General features: G+C 35.4%; 1 protein-coding gene across 1 annotated transcript in view; it reads right to left on the bottom strand.

Moving 5' to 3' along the window:
- Positions 1–9,402: 9,402 nt before the first annotated feature.
- Positions 9,403–18,370, bottom strand: part of Pcdh11x (protocadherin 11 X-linked) — a 584,720-nt gene continuing 575,752 nt past the window's right edge. The window contains exon 7 of the mRNA XM_036174137.1: positions 9,403–14,271. Coding sequence (XP_036030030.1) covers positions 13,640–14,271 — 632 coding nt within the window. The 3' untranslated portion in view covers positions 9,403–13,639. The remainder of the gene's footprint in view (positions 14,272–18,370) is intronic.

Genomic DNA, 18,370 nt, shown 5'->3' with positions numbered 1-18,370 from the left:
TATGTTAAGCTTCTGTAACCCTGAGTATTTTGCCCATCAAAACCCCCATTTGAAATCCCAGTATCCCTGAGCTACAGAAAACTTGTGTCCTTCATATCCAGTGTTGACCTCTTGAACCCTGACTTTGGGGGAGGCAATATATACATATACAAATATGTGTGTGTGTGTGTGTGTGTGTGTGTATATATGATTGCTTTAATTGTTTGCTTTGCTTTAATTAGTTTGCCCATGACTATTTGTATTACTGGTCACATTTTTTGGATTAACAATTGTCCAAACATTAAAAGGTTCCCTATTGTAATCTAGTTTCAAGTGGAAGAACTGAGGTCTGCATTGACATTTGTTATGGTTTCAAAGCCTAAGAAAGCAGTCATAGAAGGATACTGGAGACAGAAACCTATATTTGCTCCGTGTATACTGCAACAACATTCTTCTCTCTGTCATGGAGGTACTTTGAGTATGTGGCTTGTTTGGTTTTAGGGACTGAGTCCATATATCTGAATATTATACCAGCAGGTAGCAAAGCTAGTAAGGAGCTGAATTTAAGTGTCAAGTTGGAAGGAAATCTATTGACTGATATGTCTCTTCTTTGAAACAGATCAGTGTGGTTTTTTCTCTTAAGTTATTTTAAATATTTTTGTATTTTTTGAAATTCAAATTTAACTACGTCATTTTTGTCCTCCCACTTCCCTATCCTGCCCACAACCCTTACATTGCACCCCTCCCATTGCTTGCTCTCAAATTACTGGCCTCTATTTCTTTATCTGTATATTATTTCATGTATTTTTAATATTTAAATACATCCTGCTCAGTCATTAAAGCATTACTTTTTTGCATATGATTTCAGGGCTGACCACTTGGTACTGGACAACCAATTGAGAAGCTTTTCCCTGATAACAACTATTTCTCTCCTATTAGCATTACTTAATTGCCTGAAGTTCTTTGTTTAGGGTTAAGACCCCATAAGATTTCTTCCTCCCATGTTAGCATCTATATTGATGTTGTCTCTATTCAGATCTTGTTTAGGCTGCCACATTGATGAAACTTTATGGGGGAAGCCTCTCTGACACTTCTCAGAAATGAAATCTTTGAATCTTGTGTTGAAGCAGGTTATTTTATTGTATAAATTCAACTGATTTAAAAGTGAATCTCAACAAAGTACGATTTACTTGTGTTCCCTTGAAAGACTGAAATATAATTAATAGCTATGCTCAAGATTTCAAGACTACCCTGAGCAAGATAACCAAAACACAACTCAAAAAACATTATTTTCTAAAACTTGCTGTAAAAACAAACATCAAGACATAGCTGAATAAATATGCTTCACTGCAGCAAACCCACAGTGACACATTGAAATTAAACCACCACCAAATCTTAGCACCATTATGTGGCTCATTTAAATAATTTGAGTGGGAACTGCCACCTACCCCTAGGCTTATGTATTTGAACACTTGTTCCCGATTTGGTAGCCCAGTTTGGGGAGGTTACAGACCCTTTAGAAGGTGTGGCCTTTCTAAAGGAAGTGTATCACTGGGGATTGGCATTCCACACTTTGTGGCCTTGTCCCACTTTTTGTTCGTTCCCTCTGCTTCCCCTATGTGAATGAAATGTGCCTAGTCATTTTTTGCTTCCTGCATCTATAAACATACTGGTCAGGGACTCTGTCTCTGAAACAACAAGGGAAAATAGTCTTTCTTCTGTAAGTTGTTCTCAGTCATGATAGTTTGTTACAGAAACAGAAAGCAAACCTGAATAGAATTTTGTAAAAAAAGATATGGAGATTTTTGTTTTTTTTGTTTGTTTTTGTTTTCTGCTGTAAGTAACCTGATAATGTTGATTTTTGGGAAAAATTGTGGAAGATTTTGAAATAGAAACTTGGAAACAGAAACAAGGTTGAAGTCAGAGCTTAATTGCCTTTCTATTAGGAGTCTAGAAAAGAGTAGTCCTGAGAACCATATGCATTGTGGAGTCCTACTACAAGTGGTTTCAGAGGAGAACAAAGACTGTATTAATAACTTGGCTAGATTTTCCATCCCAAGCTGGTAACTGAACCTGGTTGTGTAGTCCAAGTGGCGCAAGTTTTGGAGGAATGAATGCAGAAACGTTTAATGAAATATGAATAATTTCTTCATAGAGAGTGGCTGAGGTCAGAAAACGTGTTTAAGATCCTAAGCTCATGCAAGAAGTCCTTCAGAGGCCATTGAATCAAGCAGTACATGTGAATACTGCATTGTGATGGAAATCTGAATATGCTAAAGATGCTTGAGCCATGAGACTTTTTTGTCAAGGAGACCTGCACACAGGGAGTATTTGCTTAGCATTGTTTCAGGCTTTCTTTAGTCTGATCTTTCCTCACTATGCTCCTATTCTTTTATCTTAATGGGAATGCATATACTGTGCATATTAAGTACATAATTTGTTTGTTTCATTTTAAAGAAGGTCACAGTTAATTCCCTTGAGTCTCAAAAGAGACTTTTGATTTTGGATATTTGAACTGTTAAGGACAATGGGGACTTTTGAAGGAGGACTAAATACATTTTACATTATGAGATGGCCTTGAGCCCATAAGGCCAATTGTGGGGGTTTGAATTAGAAATGTTCTCCCATGGGTTTCCATTAGTTTGGCTATTTGTCCCTGAGCTTTTTCCAATCTTGGTCTCAACAATTCTCACTCATACAGTCTCTCCTCTTTCTCGACAATTGGACTCCTGGAGCTCCACCTGGGGCATGGCCATGGATCTTTGCATCTACTTCCCTCAGTCATTGGATGAGATTTCTAGCATGATAGTTAGGGTGTTTGGCCATCTGATCACCAGACTAGGTCAGTTCAGGCTTTCTCTCGATCACTGCCAGTAGTCTACAGTGGAGGTATCTATGAACCAAAAGCTGAGGAGCCCCCAACTGGATCAAGCCCTCTGGATAAGTGAGATAGTTGATTAGCTTGAACTGTTTGGGAGGCACCCAAGCAGTAGGACCCGGACCTGTCCTTAGTGCTTGAGCTGGCAGTTTGGAACCTTGGGCTTATGCAGGGACACTTTGCTCAGCCTGTGAGGAGGGAACTAGACCTGCCTGGACTGAATCTACCAGGTTGAGCTAAATCCCCAGGGGAGTCTTTGTCTGGAGGAGTTGGGAATGGGGGGTTGACAGGGGGAAAGGTGGGGGCAGGGGTGGAGGCAGGAGGGGGGAGGACAGGGGAATCCATGGCTGATATGTAAAATTAAATTAAATTATAAAATTTAAAAAAAAGAAAAAAAAACAAATATTTCCCATGGGCTTCTGTATTTGGATACTTGGTTCCCAGTTTACTGTGCAGGTTGGGAAGCTTAGGGAACTTTTAAGATGTATAGTTTTGCTGGAGGAAGGCTGTCACTTGAAATAAGTTTTATAGGTTTATTACCTTACCTCATTTCCTGTTTTCTTTCTCTGCTTCCTGTATGTGGATAAAATTGTGATCAGTCAGTTTCCTTAGATAATGAGCCAGGGCTCAAAAACTATAGTCCTTTTTCTTTCTGAGTAAACATCATATAATCTAAATACCTATAAATACTTTTGATTAGGCAACATTTGTCAAAATGTCTGTATTTCCTAATAGTGCTATCCTAGGAACCATGTTGCAACGCACAGTCCTTGAGTGATAAGATTCAAAATATATGACAAGGTAATTTTTTTTATCCTTTACCATGGAAGAACAAAATTTGCAATACATTACTGAGAAACAAATATTTCTATGGATACCAAAAATAGATTTTTACCTCATATGAAAAGCCAGGGTTAGAGAGCATTGTTAGGGGAGATAAGTGTTCATTGTTTGATCAAATTATTTCTTTTGGGCCAGGAGGTGGTGGTGGTGCATGCCTTTAATCCCAGCACTTTGGAGGCAGAGGCAGGCGGATCTCTGTGAGTTCAAGGCCAGCCTGGTCTACAGGGTGAATTCCAGGAAAGGCGCAAAGCTACACAGAGAAACCATGTCTTGAAAAAAACCTATATATATATAATATATATATTTCTTTTGGCATGTACTTACGTTGCAATCTATAGGAGAATGGAGTTTACTACTACGAAATGAGTAGCATATAAATAAGGTGGTTAATTTCATTGTTTTTCATATACATGCTTTCACAGGAAAATTTGCAATTACATCCATTGAAATTTTTATACCTAAAATGCAATTACATACTACATGCTTTTTTACAATTCAAATAATGTACTGGTAAATATTTTGTTTTAATCTCTTCTTTTACTATAATTTGTTCTATAACTATGATCCATTCTATAGAAGCATTCTAGTTTATTAAGAGTCAGTTATCTTTCCCACATTAAATGAATTGTTTAGTAGTGATTTATCTGGTGTGTCAATGTATGTGGTATGCATAAGTGTGTGTGCATACATGTATGTATGTGGACATATGTTTTGAAGGACAAAGGTCAAATTCAAATGTCTTCTTCACTCACTTTTTACTTCATATATTGAAACAAGGACTCTTATGAACCATATGTCACTGATTCAATAGATCTGACTGATTAAAGTCAGATAGCTTGTTTTTGTAATCATCTATCTCTAACTCTAGCACAGTGAGATTACAAGAAATCTGTGGTCCTTCTAGCATTTATATGTGTACTAGAGATCCAAACCTGAGGATTCATGATTTCATTTCAAGAGTTTGAACACATAGATTGATCTCACTGGTCATTGATAATGATTTTGATCACTGCTTGAGGTATGAAATCACAGAGCCAAGTAATTAATATGCAAATTTAGTTAAATAATAGACTAATAATATTCTATCTGAACTCATAATTTCAAAATTATTTCTTTCCTGACAATATCTTTAATAGTTAAACTTAAATTCAAATCACCAGTAAATAATAATAATTGTTTTCATAATAATTATTTGTCATAAATAGACACCTCTATATAATTTTGAAACTAGTAAAACCTGTTAGACTGAAACAAGTTTTTTTGTTACTGGAATATCACTAATTTCCTACTAAAATTGTGAGCAGAGATGTACATATGCTTATTTTTCTAGTTAAATATAAATTGACAAATTAAAATAAAATATCTTAATATCAATAGTAGTATCAACATGTCTTATGAAGAATGGGTACTGTGGATATCGCTCTGTGTAAATAAAATTCTGATTGGCCAGTGGCCAGGCAGGAAGTATAGGCAGGACAAGGAGAAGAGAATTCTGGGAAGTGGAAGGCTGGAGGAGAGATATGGCCAGCCGCTGCCATAACAAGATGTAAGGTACTGGTAAGCCACGAGCCATGTGGCAAAGTATAGATTAATAGAAATGGGTTAATTTAAGATAGCAGAAGTAGATAACAAGAAGCCTGCCACAGCCATACAGTTTGTAAACAATGTAAGTTTCTGTGTGTTTACTTGGTTGGGTCTGAGCATCTATGAGCCTGGTGGGTGAGAGAGATTTGTCCTGACTGTGAGCCAGGCAGGAAAATTCTAACTACAAATGGGTATATCCTAAATCATCTTAGACACAAGAAATCAAGGAAGTACATGTTGTTGCTACGTCTTAAGCCTGAATACACCAACCATTTGAAGCAGTAGTATTAATCTGCTTCAGTGGTAAAATATTACATATAAATCTTAACATGAAATCACTCCATGTACTGACTATGTGGAGTAAAACTGTACCATTTCACACTTTTCTAATGTAATACACTGTGAAAAAAAGTTATTAAATTTTTCCTTTGAAATTCTATACCCCCAAATCCATAATCCTGGGCTAACCAGGAGAGAATAATTAGAGAAAAAAAATTGAATGAAGGGTATTCTACAGCATTATTGGTCAGTGGTCCTCTAACTTGCCAAGGCCATTATTGACAAGCAAAGGATGAGATCATATCACAGTCTTAAAGAGTCTAAAAGAGAAATGTCAACTAAATGTTATATGGAACCAGGGATGCATTTTTGCATTTTAGCTTTTTGAAAGTCATGAAATAAATACAAAGTAAATAGATATACATCATGGATTTGAATTTAGAATGATATTCTAATGTAACTTTACATCAATTATAATAAATATATCATGTGAAAATGTTAAAAATATTATTGAATACTTGGTAGCTGCATTCTTATAACATTTTATGAGTGTGAATAAAAAGAATTCTAAACAAGATTATAAGGGATATAACATTATTGATTGAATCCCAATTTATATTGTATAAAACTAAACTCCACAGCTTTTGGTTCACAATTCATGTGTTTCCATTAGTTTGGCAATTTGTCCCTATGCTTTTTCCAGTCTTGGTCTCAACAATTCACACTCTTACAATCCCTCCTCTTTCTTGACAATTGGACTCCTGGAGCTCTACCTGGGGCCTGACCAAGGATCTCTACATCCATTTCCATCAGTTATTGGATGAGAGTTCTAGCATGACAGTTAGGGTGTTGGCCATCAGATCACCAGACTCAGTCAGTTTGGGCTTTCTCTTGACCATTGCCAGTATTTCACTGTGGAGATGTCATTGTGCATTTTTGAGGACCTCTCTGGCACTTTGCTTCTTCCTGTTCTCATGTGGTCTTTATTTATCATGGTCTGTTATTCCTTGTTCTCCCTTTATGTTCTTGATCCAGCTGGGATCTCCTGCTCCCCTAAGCTCTCTTTCCCTTGAACCTTGCCCTTCATTACCCCCACTCACATCCAGGTTGTTCATGTGGATCTCATCCATTTCTCTGTCATTGGGCGATCTCTCTGTCTTTCTTAGGGTTCTGTTTTCTAGGTAGCCTCAGAGTTGTGAGTAGCAGTCTTGTCATCTTTGTTTTACATATAGTATCCTCCTATGAGTGAGTACATACCATGTTTGTCTTTCTGAGTCTGGGTTACCTCACTCAGGATGATTTTTTCTAGATCCATCCATTCGCCTGCAAACCTCATGATGTCATTGTTTTTCTCTGCTGAGTAGTACTCCATTGTGTATATGTACAACATTTTATTTATCCATACTTCAGTTGAAGGGCAACTAGGTAGTTTCCAGGTTCAGGCTACTACAAACAATGTTCATATGAACATAGCTGAGCAAATGCCCTTGGGGTATGATTGAGCATTCCTTGGGTATATGCCCAAGAGTGGTATAGCTAGTTCTTATGGGAGATGGATTCCCAATGTTTTAAGGAAGCGCCATATTGTTTTCCAAAGTAGCTGTACAAGCTTGCATTCCCACCAGCATGGAAAAACATGAATTATGAACCAAAAGCTGTGTAACCCCAAGCTGAATCAGGCACTCTGGATAAGTGAGACAATTGAATAGTTTGAACTGTTTGGGAGGCACCCAGGCAGTAGGACCTGGACCTTTTCTTAGTGCATGAGCTGGCTGTTTGAAACCTGGGGCTTACACAGGGACACTTTCTCAGCCTGGAAGGAGGGGACTGGACTTGCCTGTGCTGAATCTACCAGGTTGAGCTGAAACCCAGGGGAGTCTTTGCCCTGGAGGAGATGGGAATAGGGGGGAGGGGTGGGGGAAAAGCAGGGGTGGGGGTGTAAGGGGGGAGGACAGGGGAACCCATGGCTGATATGATATGTAAAATAAACACAAATATATGTATGAAAAAAATAAATATATTTTTTAAAAAGAAAACTAAACTCTATTTTTATATATATTATTCATGTCTTTCCCTCACATTAATGTGCTGTGTGATGTTCTGTATGTCAAATGTGTTGCTCTGATTGCTTAACATAAATAAAGTACTGATTGGCCAGTAGCCAGGCAGGAAGGATAGGGTAGGCAGGACAAGGAATAGGAGAAGGCTGAGAACAGGAAGGCTGAGAGAGACACTGTCAGCTGCTGCCATGAGAAGCAACATGTAAAGACACCAGTAAGCCACAAGCCACATGGCAAAGTACAGACTAACAGAAATGGATTAATTTTTTGTAAAAGAACTAGATAACAAGAAGCCTGCCACAGCCATACAGTTTGTAAGCCTGGTTGGGTCTGAGCGTCTATGGGCCTGGCGGGTGAGAAAGATTTGTCCTGACTCTGGGCAAGGTAGGAAAACTCTAACTACATTAATGTTTACATATTTGTAAAAATAATTAACTAGTTAAGCCAACTCACAAGTTTAATTTTAGTTGCTTTCATGTAGTTATTGATCATCAGATACTTTAATTGGGTATGAATTTCTTAGCCACATTACAGACATAAAATTCTGAATCTATTGCTTCAGGATAAATTTAATTTGTTCTGGGTGATTTATTTTAAAGAAAGTGTCATTGTTGTTAAATTTATTATGTAAATCAGTTTTGACTTGTAGCACTTAGCTAGAATGAATAAAGCAATTTCATGATTAACAAAACCTGTATGAAAAGAAAAACAATAACACTACACTAACTCTGTAATACTTATGCTGTAATGAAAATTAATGTCAATAATGATTTTATATTCATTGATATGCAATATTATAGGTTTCCTTACAATTAACTATACTGGAAGTGAAACAACAGTCATAGCATTTTATTTCCCAAATGCTAACAATATTCCATAAATGTTTTAACCTGGATCACCCACAATTAAGCCAAATCACAGATCACAGAAATATTGATGGTGCTATTACATAAAATAATATGATCAATATAATTTGGATTAATTGTTGTATCTATAGTTTTTATTGGAAAAAAGCAAAGTAAGTGTTTGAAAGTAGTTCAATATTGTTTAACAATTTTCAAATTGATTGGAATAATGTTTAAAGAAAAGGACATCTACTATAGAATCATGACTTCTATATCAGACAGGGATCATGCAGCTGGGAAATCTCACCTCTGTAATCATCCACAGAAGAATTGCACAATGGTAGCACCAGTTGACATGCCAGTGCACAAGGAATAAATCTTACTTAGTTCTAGAAGATCTACCGGCAATTAATGACTGCTGAAGTAAATAACAACAGTCTTTTTCAAGGAAAAGCCTCCTGATAGGCTATCCAATTCCTATAATCTCTATGAATAAACCTAAATATACTCAACAAGCAGTATGTGTGTGTGTGTGTGTGTGTGTCTATGTCTGTGTGTCTGTGTGTAACAATATTTAAAGAAGAACTCATGAATTTAAAAGGGAGTGGGGAGGATACCAGAGACATCAGAGGTGGGAAAAAAACAGTGTAGAAATGAATCATGTGTGAAATTCTTAGTTAGAATAACAAAATTAAATTAATATTATATAGCCTATTATATCATAGAAAACTTATAAAATATATTACCATCAACTATACCATTTTATTCTAACCTATATACATCTGGACACAAATTTAACTTAAAACAAAAACAAAATTATTGTCACTGTTTTCATATTGCTGGTTTTTGAACCCAGGGTCTCATACATGTTAAGCAAGTGTCCCAAATCAGCTTTAGAATATTGGCTTCATAAAAACACAAAATACAAACATAATTATTTCTCATAACTACTTTATTAATATCTCTATGTATGAATAAGAAAACATGCAATACAGAACCTGAAATAGAACAATTAATACACAGTTGTCACTGGACTACATACAGCCATACTGGTCCAAATGTATCCAATCTTTCACTTAAAAGCATCCCATACTTTTGGATACTGTTCACTTTCAGAAGCTGTATGATGTCACAAAGGAGGAGTCTTCCCCAAATACAAACATAAATACACAGTTCATAAAAATTCAAATATTTTAAGCAGGGACAGCATAAATTTCACAAATTTTATTCCTAAAATTAGCATATACAATCACAAAACAATTGCCTTCCTTCTTTTTATTTGTGCACACACATTTTTATGAGTGGCCTTCTGTTCTCTAGTCTTACTGTTGTAAACTTGCAGTAGTTTTAACAATCATATTTATGGAAAGCACATGGGTGGTATAACCGTGTAAGAAAGCTACTGTGGATGAATATTTTAAGGTTGCTCCATAAGATTCTCTAGTGTGGTGATTGGCACATAATATAAAAAAGTCTCTGTCCAAATATAGTCAGCTCCTCTGCTCCCATATTATGCAGGCCAATTGAGACACTTGGAAATAACAAAAATAGTACTCTACGTTTGTGAGAAAATTTTCACTTCAATGTAACTAAAGTTGGGCTTACAAAACAAAAATGAAAGAATAAAACCGACAAAGTATATGACAATGAATTATAAAACAGAAGAGTATAAAGAAACCATATTTCCATAAATGTATATTAGATGTTTGCACATTTAGACTTAATAAAATAATTAAAGATAACTGCTGAAATATGCTCTAGGGGTAATTTATTCAGGACTGAAAGTGATCTTTCTGAATATGACATGATTGCATTTTAAAGACTGCCCAATTCATGATCTATTTAGTCTACTATTTTACCACTTTAATGAAAGTGTGTGACAAACATTAGTTTGAGAAGGCAGAAGCTCTTCATACTGTCAACATTGCACAATAGCACTCATCATTTAACAAAATCTTTTCTAACCAAATTTGCATAACTAAGAAAATGTTAAATTACTATTTGAGACTACATAAAATGTACTCTCTAAATTGTTTACATTGTTGTATCATATGTAAAGTTAGTTTTAATACACTGACACAATATTAGTTAAAACTTGTAGATAAAATTTGAGAAATCAATGGTATATATTTAGCACATGAGATACACAGTGTTTGAATACAGTTACAAGTGTGTATATTAAGCTAGAGCTAGAAAATTAATAGTCACTTTTAAACTAAATATGGCCACAATATAGAATAACCAGTCTGGCAGACATCTGAAAATACGAAATCACTCTCTAAGTTCAAATAAATCAAATATTTTTCTTCTTTTGAGGGAAACATTTTTTGACTGAAGGTCAACAAAAACATTTTCAAATGAAGGATGATATATGTTGCTTTTCAGTAGAACCACTTGTGAGCTTTGTCAACCTATAGCTCTGTCCATCCATTCAAAGAATTCATAATGTGATGAGAAAGATCTCATCAAATCTGAAGCCATGGAAGTTCCAGGCTCCCAAGGCTATACCTAGTGGAAGCTAAGAAAGAGAATGCATAGGGGAGAGTAACTGGGCTCACACCCCTTGCCTCTTTGGCTATCCTAGCCTGCTTCCATTCAATTTCTCTCTGGTACAAAACCAGAAGAGAGTGCCCAGTCATTTAATTTCCTAAACACTGTCTAAGTCTGATTATTAAACCAGATTTAGAAAGGGCAACAAAAGCATATCTGTTCATTCCTATATTTCTAGGAAAGGTATCAACACTTCAGAAATTGTTAAACATAAGGATATAAGAGCCTCCCTAGTAATTCAGTAAGTTTTGTGATCAGAAAAAAAAAACTCTCAAATATCTGATATTTTTTAAATTTCATATTTCCACTAGCAAAATAAGCATTCAGATTTCTGATGTATTATTTAATAAAATTTACCCTCTATTTTTATGTCCTTTCAAATTTGTGTATATGTGCATGAATATAAATGTACTAGTTATGGAAAGATAATGTGCAAATAATTAAAACATAACTTTCTCACTCATATCATTCCTGTTTTTTTTTCTTTCTTTTTTCGTTCTTTTTTTATGCATGTTGAGAGGGAAAACAGCAGTCTAACTCTACTGGAAGCACTGATTTTGTCATTCTGGGTTTCTTTATCTTCCCCAGGTTAAGAATCTTCACTAACAGCTCAATAGCAACAACAATATCAATACACGCACGTGATCTTATTTCACTAAAGTTTCAACCACCATCAATCATTTTTGGGGTTTTGGGCACCTGGAAAACCAGAATGCTACAAATCCCTGGAAACACTAACAAATATAAAGAAGGAAAAAATGAATCGTAATTATTAATTTGAAATTTCACTAATTAGACTCTAGGTGTTAACAGTTAAGAAGATATTCTGTACATCAAATCATACACAGTCTAATTAACTCCACACAGGCAACAATATATTCTTAAAACGCTACTTAACTTGCCGGGCACACAAAGGAAAACTTTTATCAACATTCAATGGAAATCATTAATGAAATTATACATTGACCACAGTTTATATTACAACATTTACACACAGTTTAATCATAAATTACATACCATCAAGTTACACATTATAAAGTCTACATCTAATTTAATCAACAGGAAATTTCAGCACCCCCTAACACAAACATTAATTGATTCTTTGTTTAGTATGATACTAAAACAAGACACTTTCTTGATTTTGTTATGGGAGGGGGGAATTAAGTTTGTGGTGTTTCTGTAAATTTATGAAATGTGCACACAGAAGATAATGGCGAGTTAAGTAGACAAAAACAGAAATTAAGTGTAGGCAACAAAGGAAACTAATGTTTCCTATGGCTGCACTGTATTCTTTGTTTAGGATGTATAAGTCTCATATGTGAGATTTTGTTCTTCAGTGTATGTTACTGGGGCATTTTTATCTACCCCAAGAAGCAGTCATGAACCTTATTTCTTCTTCTGCACATCTCCTTAAAATTCTGTGCTGTAATATATTTGATAGGTTTAGATTTAAGTCTCTTGAAAAGTTCTTTCTTGACGTTCATCTTGTTTTCAGTAGTTTTCTTCAGTCACTGAGCTAGACTTATAAAAATCCCTTAGTCTTATGGACTTAGTACGGGCTTTTATGTACAATATTATTTGGTTGTTCTTTTCACTGAGCATTTTTCAATAACAGCCGGTGAGCTGTCAAATCAATATTTGAATCACTCTAATCATCTTTAGTAAATAGTACGTTGCTGTAGTACCATTGAATCCACCTTATTTGTGATTTTTATATACAAATTTCAGAAGATAAATTCCCAATTTTTTCTGGGATATAGGCTTATCATGACAGACACAGTAATATTTCTGATGTACTTTATACTACACTACAAAAGTATATTGTAAAAAAGCACAGGCCCATTCTGGCTAACTGTTGCCTAACATGGGCATAGCTATTGCACTTCAGTGTCTCGAACTCTACTAAAGAGTAGAGAAATAGGTTGAAACCTAGGTCTGTACAGTTTATATGTTTTTTTAAAAAAAGTATATACAAATTATATCAATATATCCGTGAAATAAAGGTAGAAAACATAAAAAAACAGGAATAGAGACAAAAACTGTAAAAGGTCTTATTTACACCCCCCACTGTACATGTTTGAAGGCAGAAATACGGACAATTAGAAACTAGAGACAATGAAGATAAACAGAACAAAAAGATGAACAAAAATGCTATAGTATTTATGCCATCTAATTTTATCAGAACAAAAGTTTAGACAAACTAAAGTTGAAGTTGGAAAATCAGATCTTTGCCAGTTTACCAATAACTATATTCTGTGTCCACAAAAATCAGAATGAAAGAAATCAGTAATATTGCACATGGTGACAAAAATAAAAATTCATTAAAGTATATCAGAAATATTCACTAGATATTAACTTCTGCCATGATAAGCATAGCTGTACATAGGGATATAAAATTTTAAATTACTTCTTTTGAAAATTCACAGTTCAAATCAAACAAATCTTCATTTTATATTTATCATGTTTGGACTAAGGGTCTAGCTCTAGTCTAATCCTGGTATCTATTTCTATTTACAAAGTTATTTATAAACCTCTCGATTTTGAATATTCATTAAAATTGCATGTTAATCTTTGAATATATATATACATCTTTTTGAAAATGTGAAATATCCAGGTAAGCTTTACAAGGGGTGTTCTTCTATGATAGGAGAATCACCCCTTGACGATCTGGCCTGTTGACCTGAAGTAAAAGTGGTCAAGGGAATGACTTTAATTGAGTCATCATCAGAATGAAGTCTTTCAGCCATGGTGTAAAACTGAGCTCTTGTACTACCCTGTACTCCCTGATCGAGGGGATGCAGTCCATCAGCTCCAGCACCCTGTACCCATCCTTGCTGCAAACCCTGATTACGATGGAGTGTAACAGCCTGTGCCAGAGGTGGGCTGTAGCGGACTCCAGAGCCCTGTGCTGGTGGTGGACTATGGTGGGGTGGAGTAGCCTGTGCTAAAGGAGGACTGTGCTGGAGAGACCCCGCCTGTACTGGTGGAGGGCTATGGCACAGTGCAATAGCCTGGGTCACAGGGGGGCTGTGGCAGATAGCGACTGTCTGTGTCACTGGAGGGCTGCAGCGCCGAACAGATGTGTGGGTCCTAGGTGGGCTGTGGCAGAGAGCAGTGGTCTGTATCTGTGGAGGGCTTGGATGGGTCAGAGAAGCTGGCATCCAGCAGGAGTCAGAGTGGCCCAAAATGAGGCATTCTTGAGTACAGTTGTCAGAGGCTTCTTCCAGAGTTGGCTGCACTGTTATTTCTGCAGCTGTCAGGGTAGAGAAAACAAAAGGAAATAATTTTATTATCATGTACATAAAATAAGTCATATATAACTAAAAAAAATAGTAGTCTGTTTAAGTACATTGGAGACTTCTCGTGGATTTACATTTAGTGCCCCATGTATAAGGAAATATTCCTAAAGTCACATAAATAGCATAGAGTGGATGACTAGGTGGGACATCTTTTATATAATTATATTTGTTCAGCAAAAGGCACTGTAAGAAATGAAGAGATAAGCAACAGTATGAACTTATTTGCAAATAACTTTCTTATCAATTTGAATGCATAAAGGATGAGCAAACCCAATAGAAAAGAAGTAAAAGTACATGAGTGAATATTAAGGCAAAGAAGTTGGATATAGAAGTCTACAATATGTGCATGTCCCATTATATAACCTTATGCAAAGTATAAAATTGTAGGAATGATAAACGGAGCAGTGACTTCTAGTCCTTGGGAGTGGAGGAAGTCTTGACTAACAGGGGAAGCAGGAGGGAATGCTATTACTGATGACATACCTATGACAAGAAGTTTGTCTGTACAGGAAACGTTTTTCTGAGTATATGGAAATATACAGCATGAGTTTTGTAGTATATAAATATAGAATACAGAAATGAGTATTTACTAAATATCATGAAAATAATTGTTTATAATTCATTCTTTTCTTCTTCTTCTTCTTCTTCTTATTATTATTATTATTATTATTATTATGTGTTTTAATTTTACACATCAGCCATGGGTTCCCCTGTCCTCCCCCCTCCTGCCCTCACCCCCACCTTCGCCCCAGCCCCTCCTCTCCATTCCCATGTCCTCCAGGACCAAGACACCCCTGGGGATTCATTCATTTCTAGTTGGCTATACTTCAAAATAATTCTAATGAAAGAGTACTGAAGACAATATACATACTCTCATTGTAAACATATTCTTTGGGGTTTTTTAACTTTAAAATTTTATTAATTCTTTTGTGTACATATTGTGTGTTGTGTGAATAAAATATGTATGCTTTGCATATGGTATAGATGTAATGAAAGCAAGTACATGTGCAAGTGAGTCTGCAGTCAGTCATTCCTAGGCCAAAGCAAGAGTATATTCATCTATTACTCTCCATCTTAATGTCTAGACGGGGTCTCTCACTGAAAAAGAGCCTTACTGTTTCTCCTGTTCTGGCTGGTCAATGAAATCTTGGGATCACTTGTGTCCTTTCTACTAGTTGACGCTGGAGTTTCAAGCATGTCTAGCAATTTGTTTCTTTGTATTCTTTCAGTTTTACTTTGTTAATCAGTTTATTTTGTGTATGCATGTTGTGGGTAGCCATCCCAGCCTTGGCCTGGAAGTTCCAACCCCCATTGATGCTTCAGTAATGGTAATGGTCATGGTCACACCCACAAGGCAGGCTGAGGGAGGAAGCTGAAGACCCAGGATCCAGAGGAGAGGTTTCTCTTGGCTCTGGGACCCTGGACGCTGGAGGTAGACCAAGTAGAGTTCTCCAGAGAACACCGCCGGACTGCGCCATACCTTTGCCAGACCCTACAACCTATCCCTTCATTTGTAAGTTACTCCACAAAATAAACCTCCCTTTTAACTATGTGGAGTGGCCTTAATAATTTCACCAATATATGTACATGTGTGTCTCTCTGTGTATGTATGGACGTATAATGGGAACTCAAATTCTAGTACTCATATGGCATTTGCAAGGGATTTTACTGACTAAAAATTTTCCCCAGACTATGGAATATTTTTTTATGTAGGGATCAGATTTAAAACATACTTTTATAAACAGAAGAAAATACTAAACTGATTAATCATGTGCAAAAGAACCAGATATTCTATCATATAGTCCTATAAAAAGGACCATAGAATTGGTTTATTTGTAAAGCGCATAATAAAAACTCTAAGTTAGAGTTTTATAGGGGACTGAGATTCCCTTACAGATTTTCTACCAAGTTGTAGTTTTAAATGTGCAATGATGATTTTATTTGTGTGTGTCTGTACATAATACTAAGAGACTGGATTAAGAATTCAGATTCTTAGATATAGAATTTGTCTATTGATGTCTACTTATTTTCTTAATTTTTAGTTACATCTACTGATTAATTAGATATGACAATAATATTTACATTATATAATAATCATAATTTTAGTGTAACTTTAGTTAGATTAAAATGAGTAATTTATTATTAACTTCAAAAATAATTGATAGCATTTGTTTTCATTAATAACTTTCTATCCATCTTTTCTTCCTCTGTATATGTGTGCTTGCCGAATGCTAGCATTTCTGATTCTTCTGCATATGAACAATTTTAATATTAAAAAATAGAGACACAAGGGCTGGGGATGTGGCTCAGTAGAAAACACTTGCCATTCACATCAGAAGACTTGAGTTTGCATCCCCAGAAACCAGGTAAGTTTGGCATGGGCATGCCAGGTCTCATCTAGCCTGATGAGAAATAGAAAAAAGAAAATCTCCAAGCGCTCTTCAGCCAGCTTGATAGACAGTTGTATTAACAGGAGTACAAAAACAATAGACCCTGCTTTAAGTAAGGTATATGGCAAAGATCAGTATAAAGATCCATGTTCCTATAATTCTTGAAAAATTATAAAGTTCAGCTAATTCAAATGAATGGTGTACAAAAAATTGACTCTAATTAATATGGCTATTTATTAGCATTTCTTTTTCATTTACAAAATCCATTAGTAAAAGATCTTGAGACTAACATTTACATATTCTATATTTTTAAATGAGTATACCTAAGAGGTGTATTTCTCTCATACTGATAATCTTTTGTAATATAGAACCAACTTATAGTCTTGAGAGTCTTTCTATCAGAACAAAAAAAATCTTTATCCCTTCATATTGACATTACAATTTTTGTATATCTAGGAATATTTTTCATTCACTTTCAATTTTGATGGATGATATTACTGGATGAAAATCACTGGTTAAAAGTTGGCTTTTTCATATAGCTGTGTAATTTTCCCTTCTAACATTCATCATTTTTGATAAATTATTTCTCATCTAAAGCAATATGGAATTGTCTACATTAGGTTGGATTTTATGTAGGACATCTTATCCTAGGACCTAGTAGAACTGTTCCCTTGGTTTGGATTCTGAAGTATATATGAATGGAGAAATCAAACTGAGCAGCAGCAGGCATATAGTAATTTATTGTTCTCTGCTCTTAACCGAGGAAGCAGCTTTAATTCCTGCTACCTTGCTTCTTTTGTTTATCAGGTGCAGCCTCATATCATGAGTAAATAATTTGATCCTTCCTTAAGTTGTTTTCTTCAAGGTATTTTAACACACTAATATGAAATGAAACTAATTAATTAAAGGATTAACTAACCATACACATATACATATGCATATGTATGTGTGCACATACACAAACGTATATATATATCCTTTATGGTACGAGAAAACACTATGTAACTTGCCATGGATGGGAAGCAATCAAAAGTCCTATCTAGCTGCAATACCTATGAAACAAAATAATGACCAACATTAAAAGATATTTATAAATGTACACTCAGTGGCACTCACATGTTTCTAGTGAACAATAGCTGTCTAAATGGACTCAAAGTCCACTCAGCAGGAGGGAAATCATGCCTGGTACTGATAAACTAGCCCAGAGTTAGTACAGTCATGAACCTTAGAAGAGAATCTACTACTGCAACTTTGCTAATCCAACATAATCCATAACTATATTCTGAAAATTAAACTAATACTTACAGGTAATTACAACTATCATTCCCTATGAAACAAGTCTCTCTTGACAGAAAATGGAGGCCATCACAGAAAACCACAAAGTAATGGAGTTAGCAGTTTGTATTTACATATTTACCCATATTCAAACACACACACACACACACATACACACATGCAAATACATAAATACATATGTTTATATGGGACCTTGTAATAATAAAAATATAATAATAATAGTAATAATAGGCTATTAATCTGAGAAAGAGACAGAGGTAGTTGTCTTGGGAGGAGCTAAATTGACAAAAGAGGAAGAAAGTGATATCATTATATTTCAATTAATAATTACAATATTGCCCTGCTCCAAAAGAGGCTACTCCAACAC

The sequence above is a fragment of the Onychomys torridus genome, chromosome X (genome assembly GCF_903995425.1).
Source record: "Onychomys torridus chromosome X, mOncTor1.1, whole genome shotgun sequence".
Taxonomy (NCBI): domain Eukaryota; kingdom Metazoa; phylum Chordata; class Mammalia; order Rodentia; family Cricetidae; genus Onychomys; species Onychomys torridus.
The sequence above is the reverse complement of the archived record's forward strand: the minus strand, read 5'-3'. Positions and strand labels throughout refer to the sequence as shown.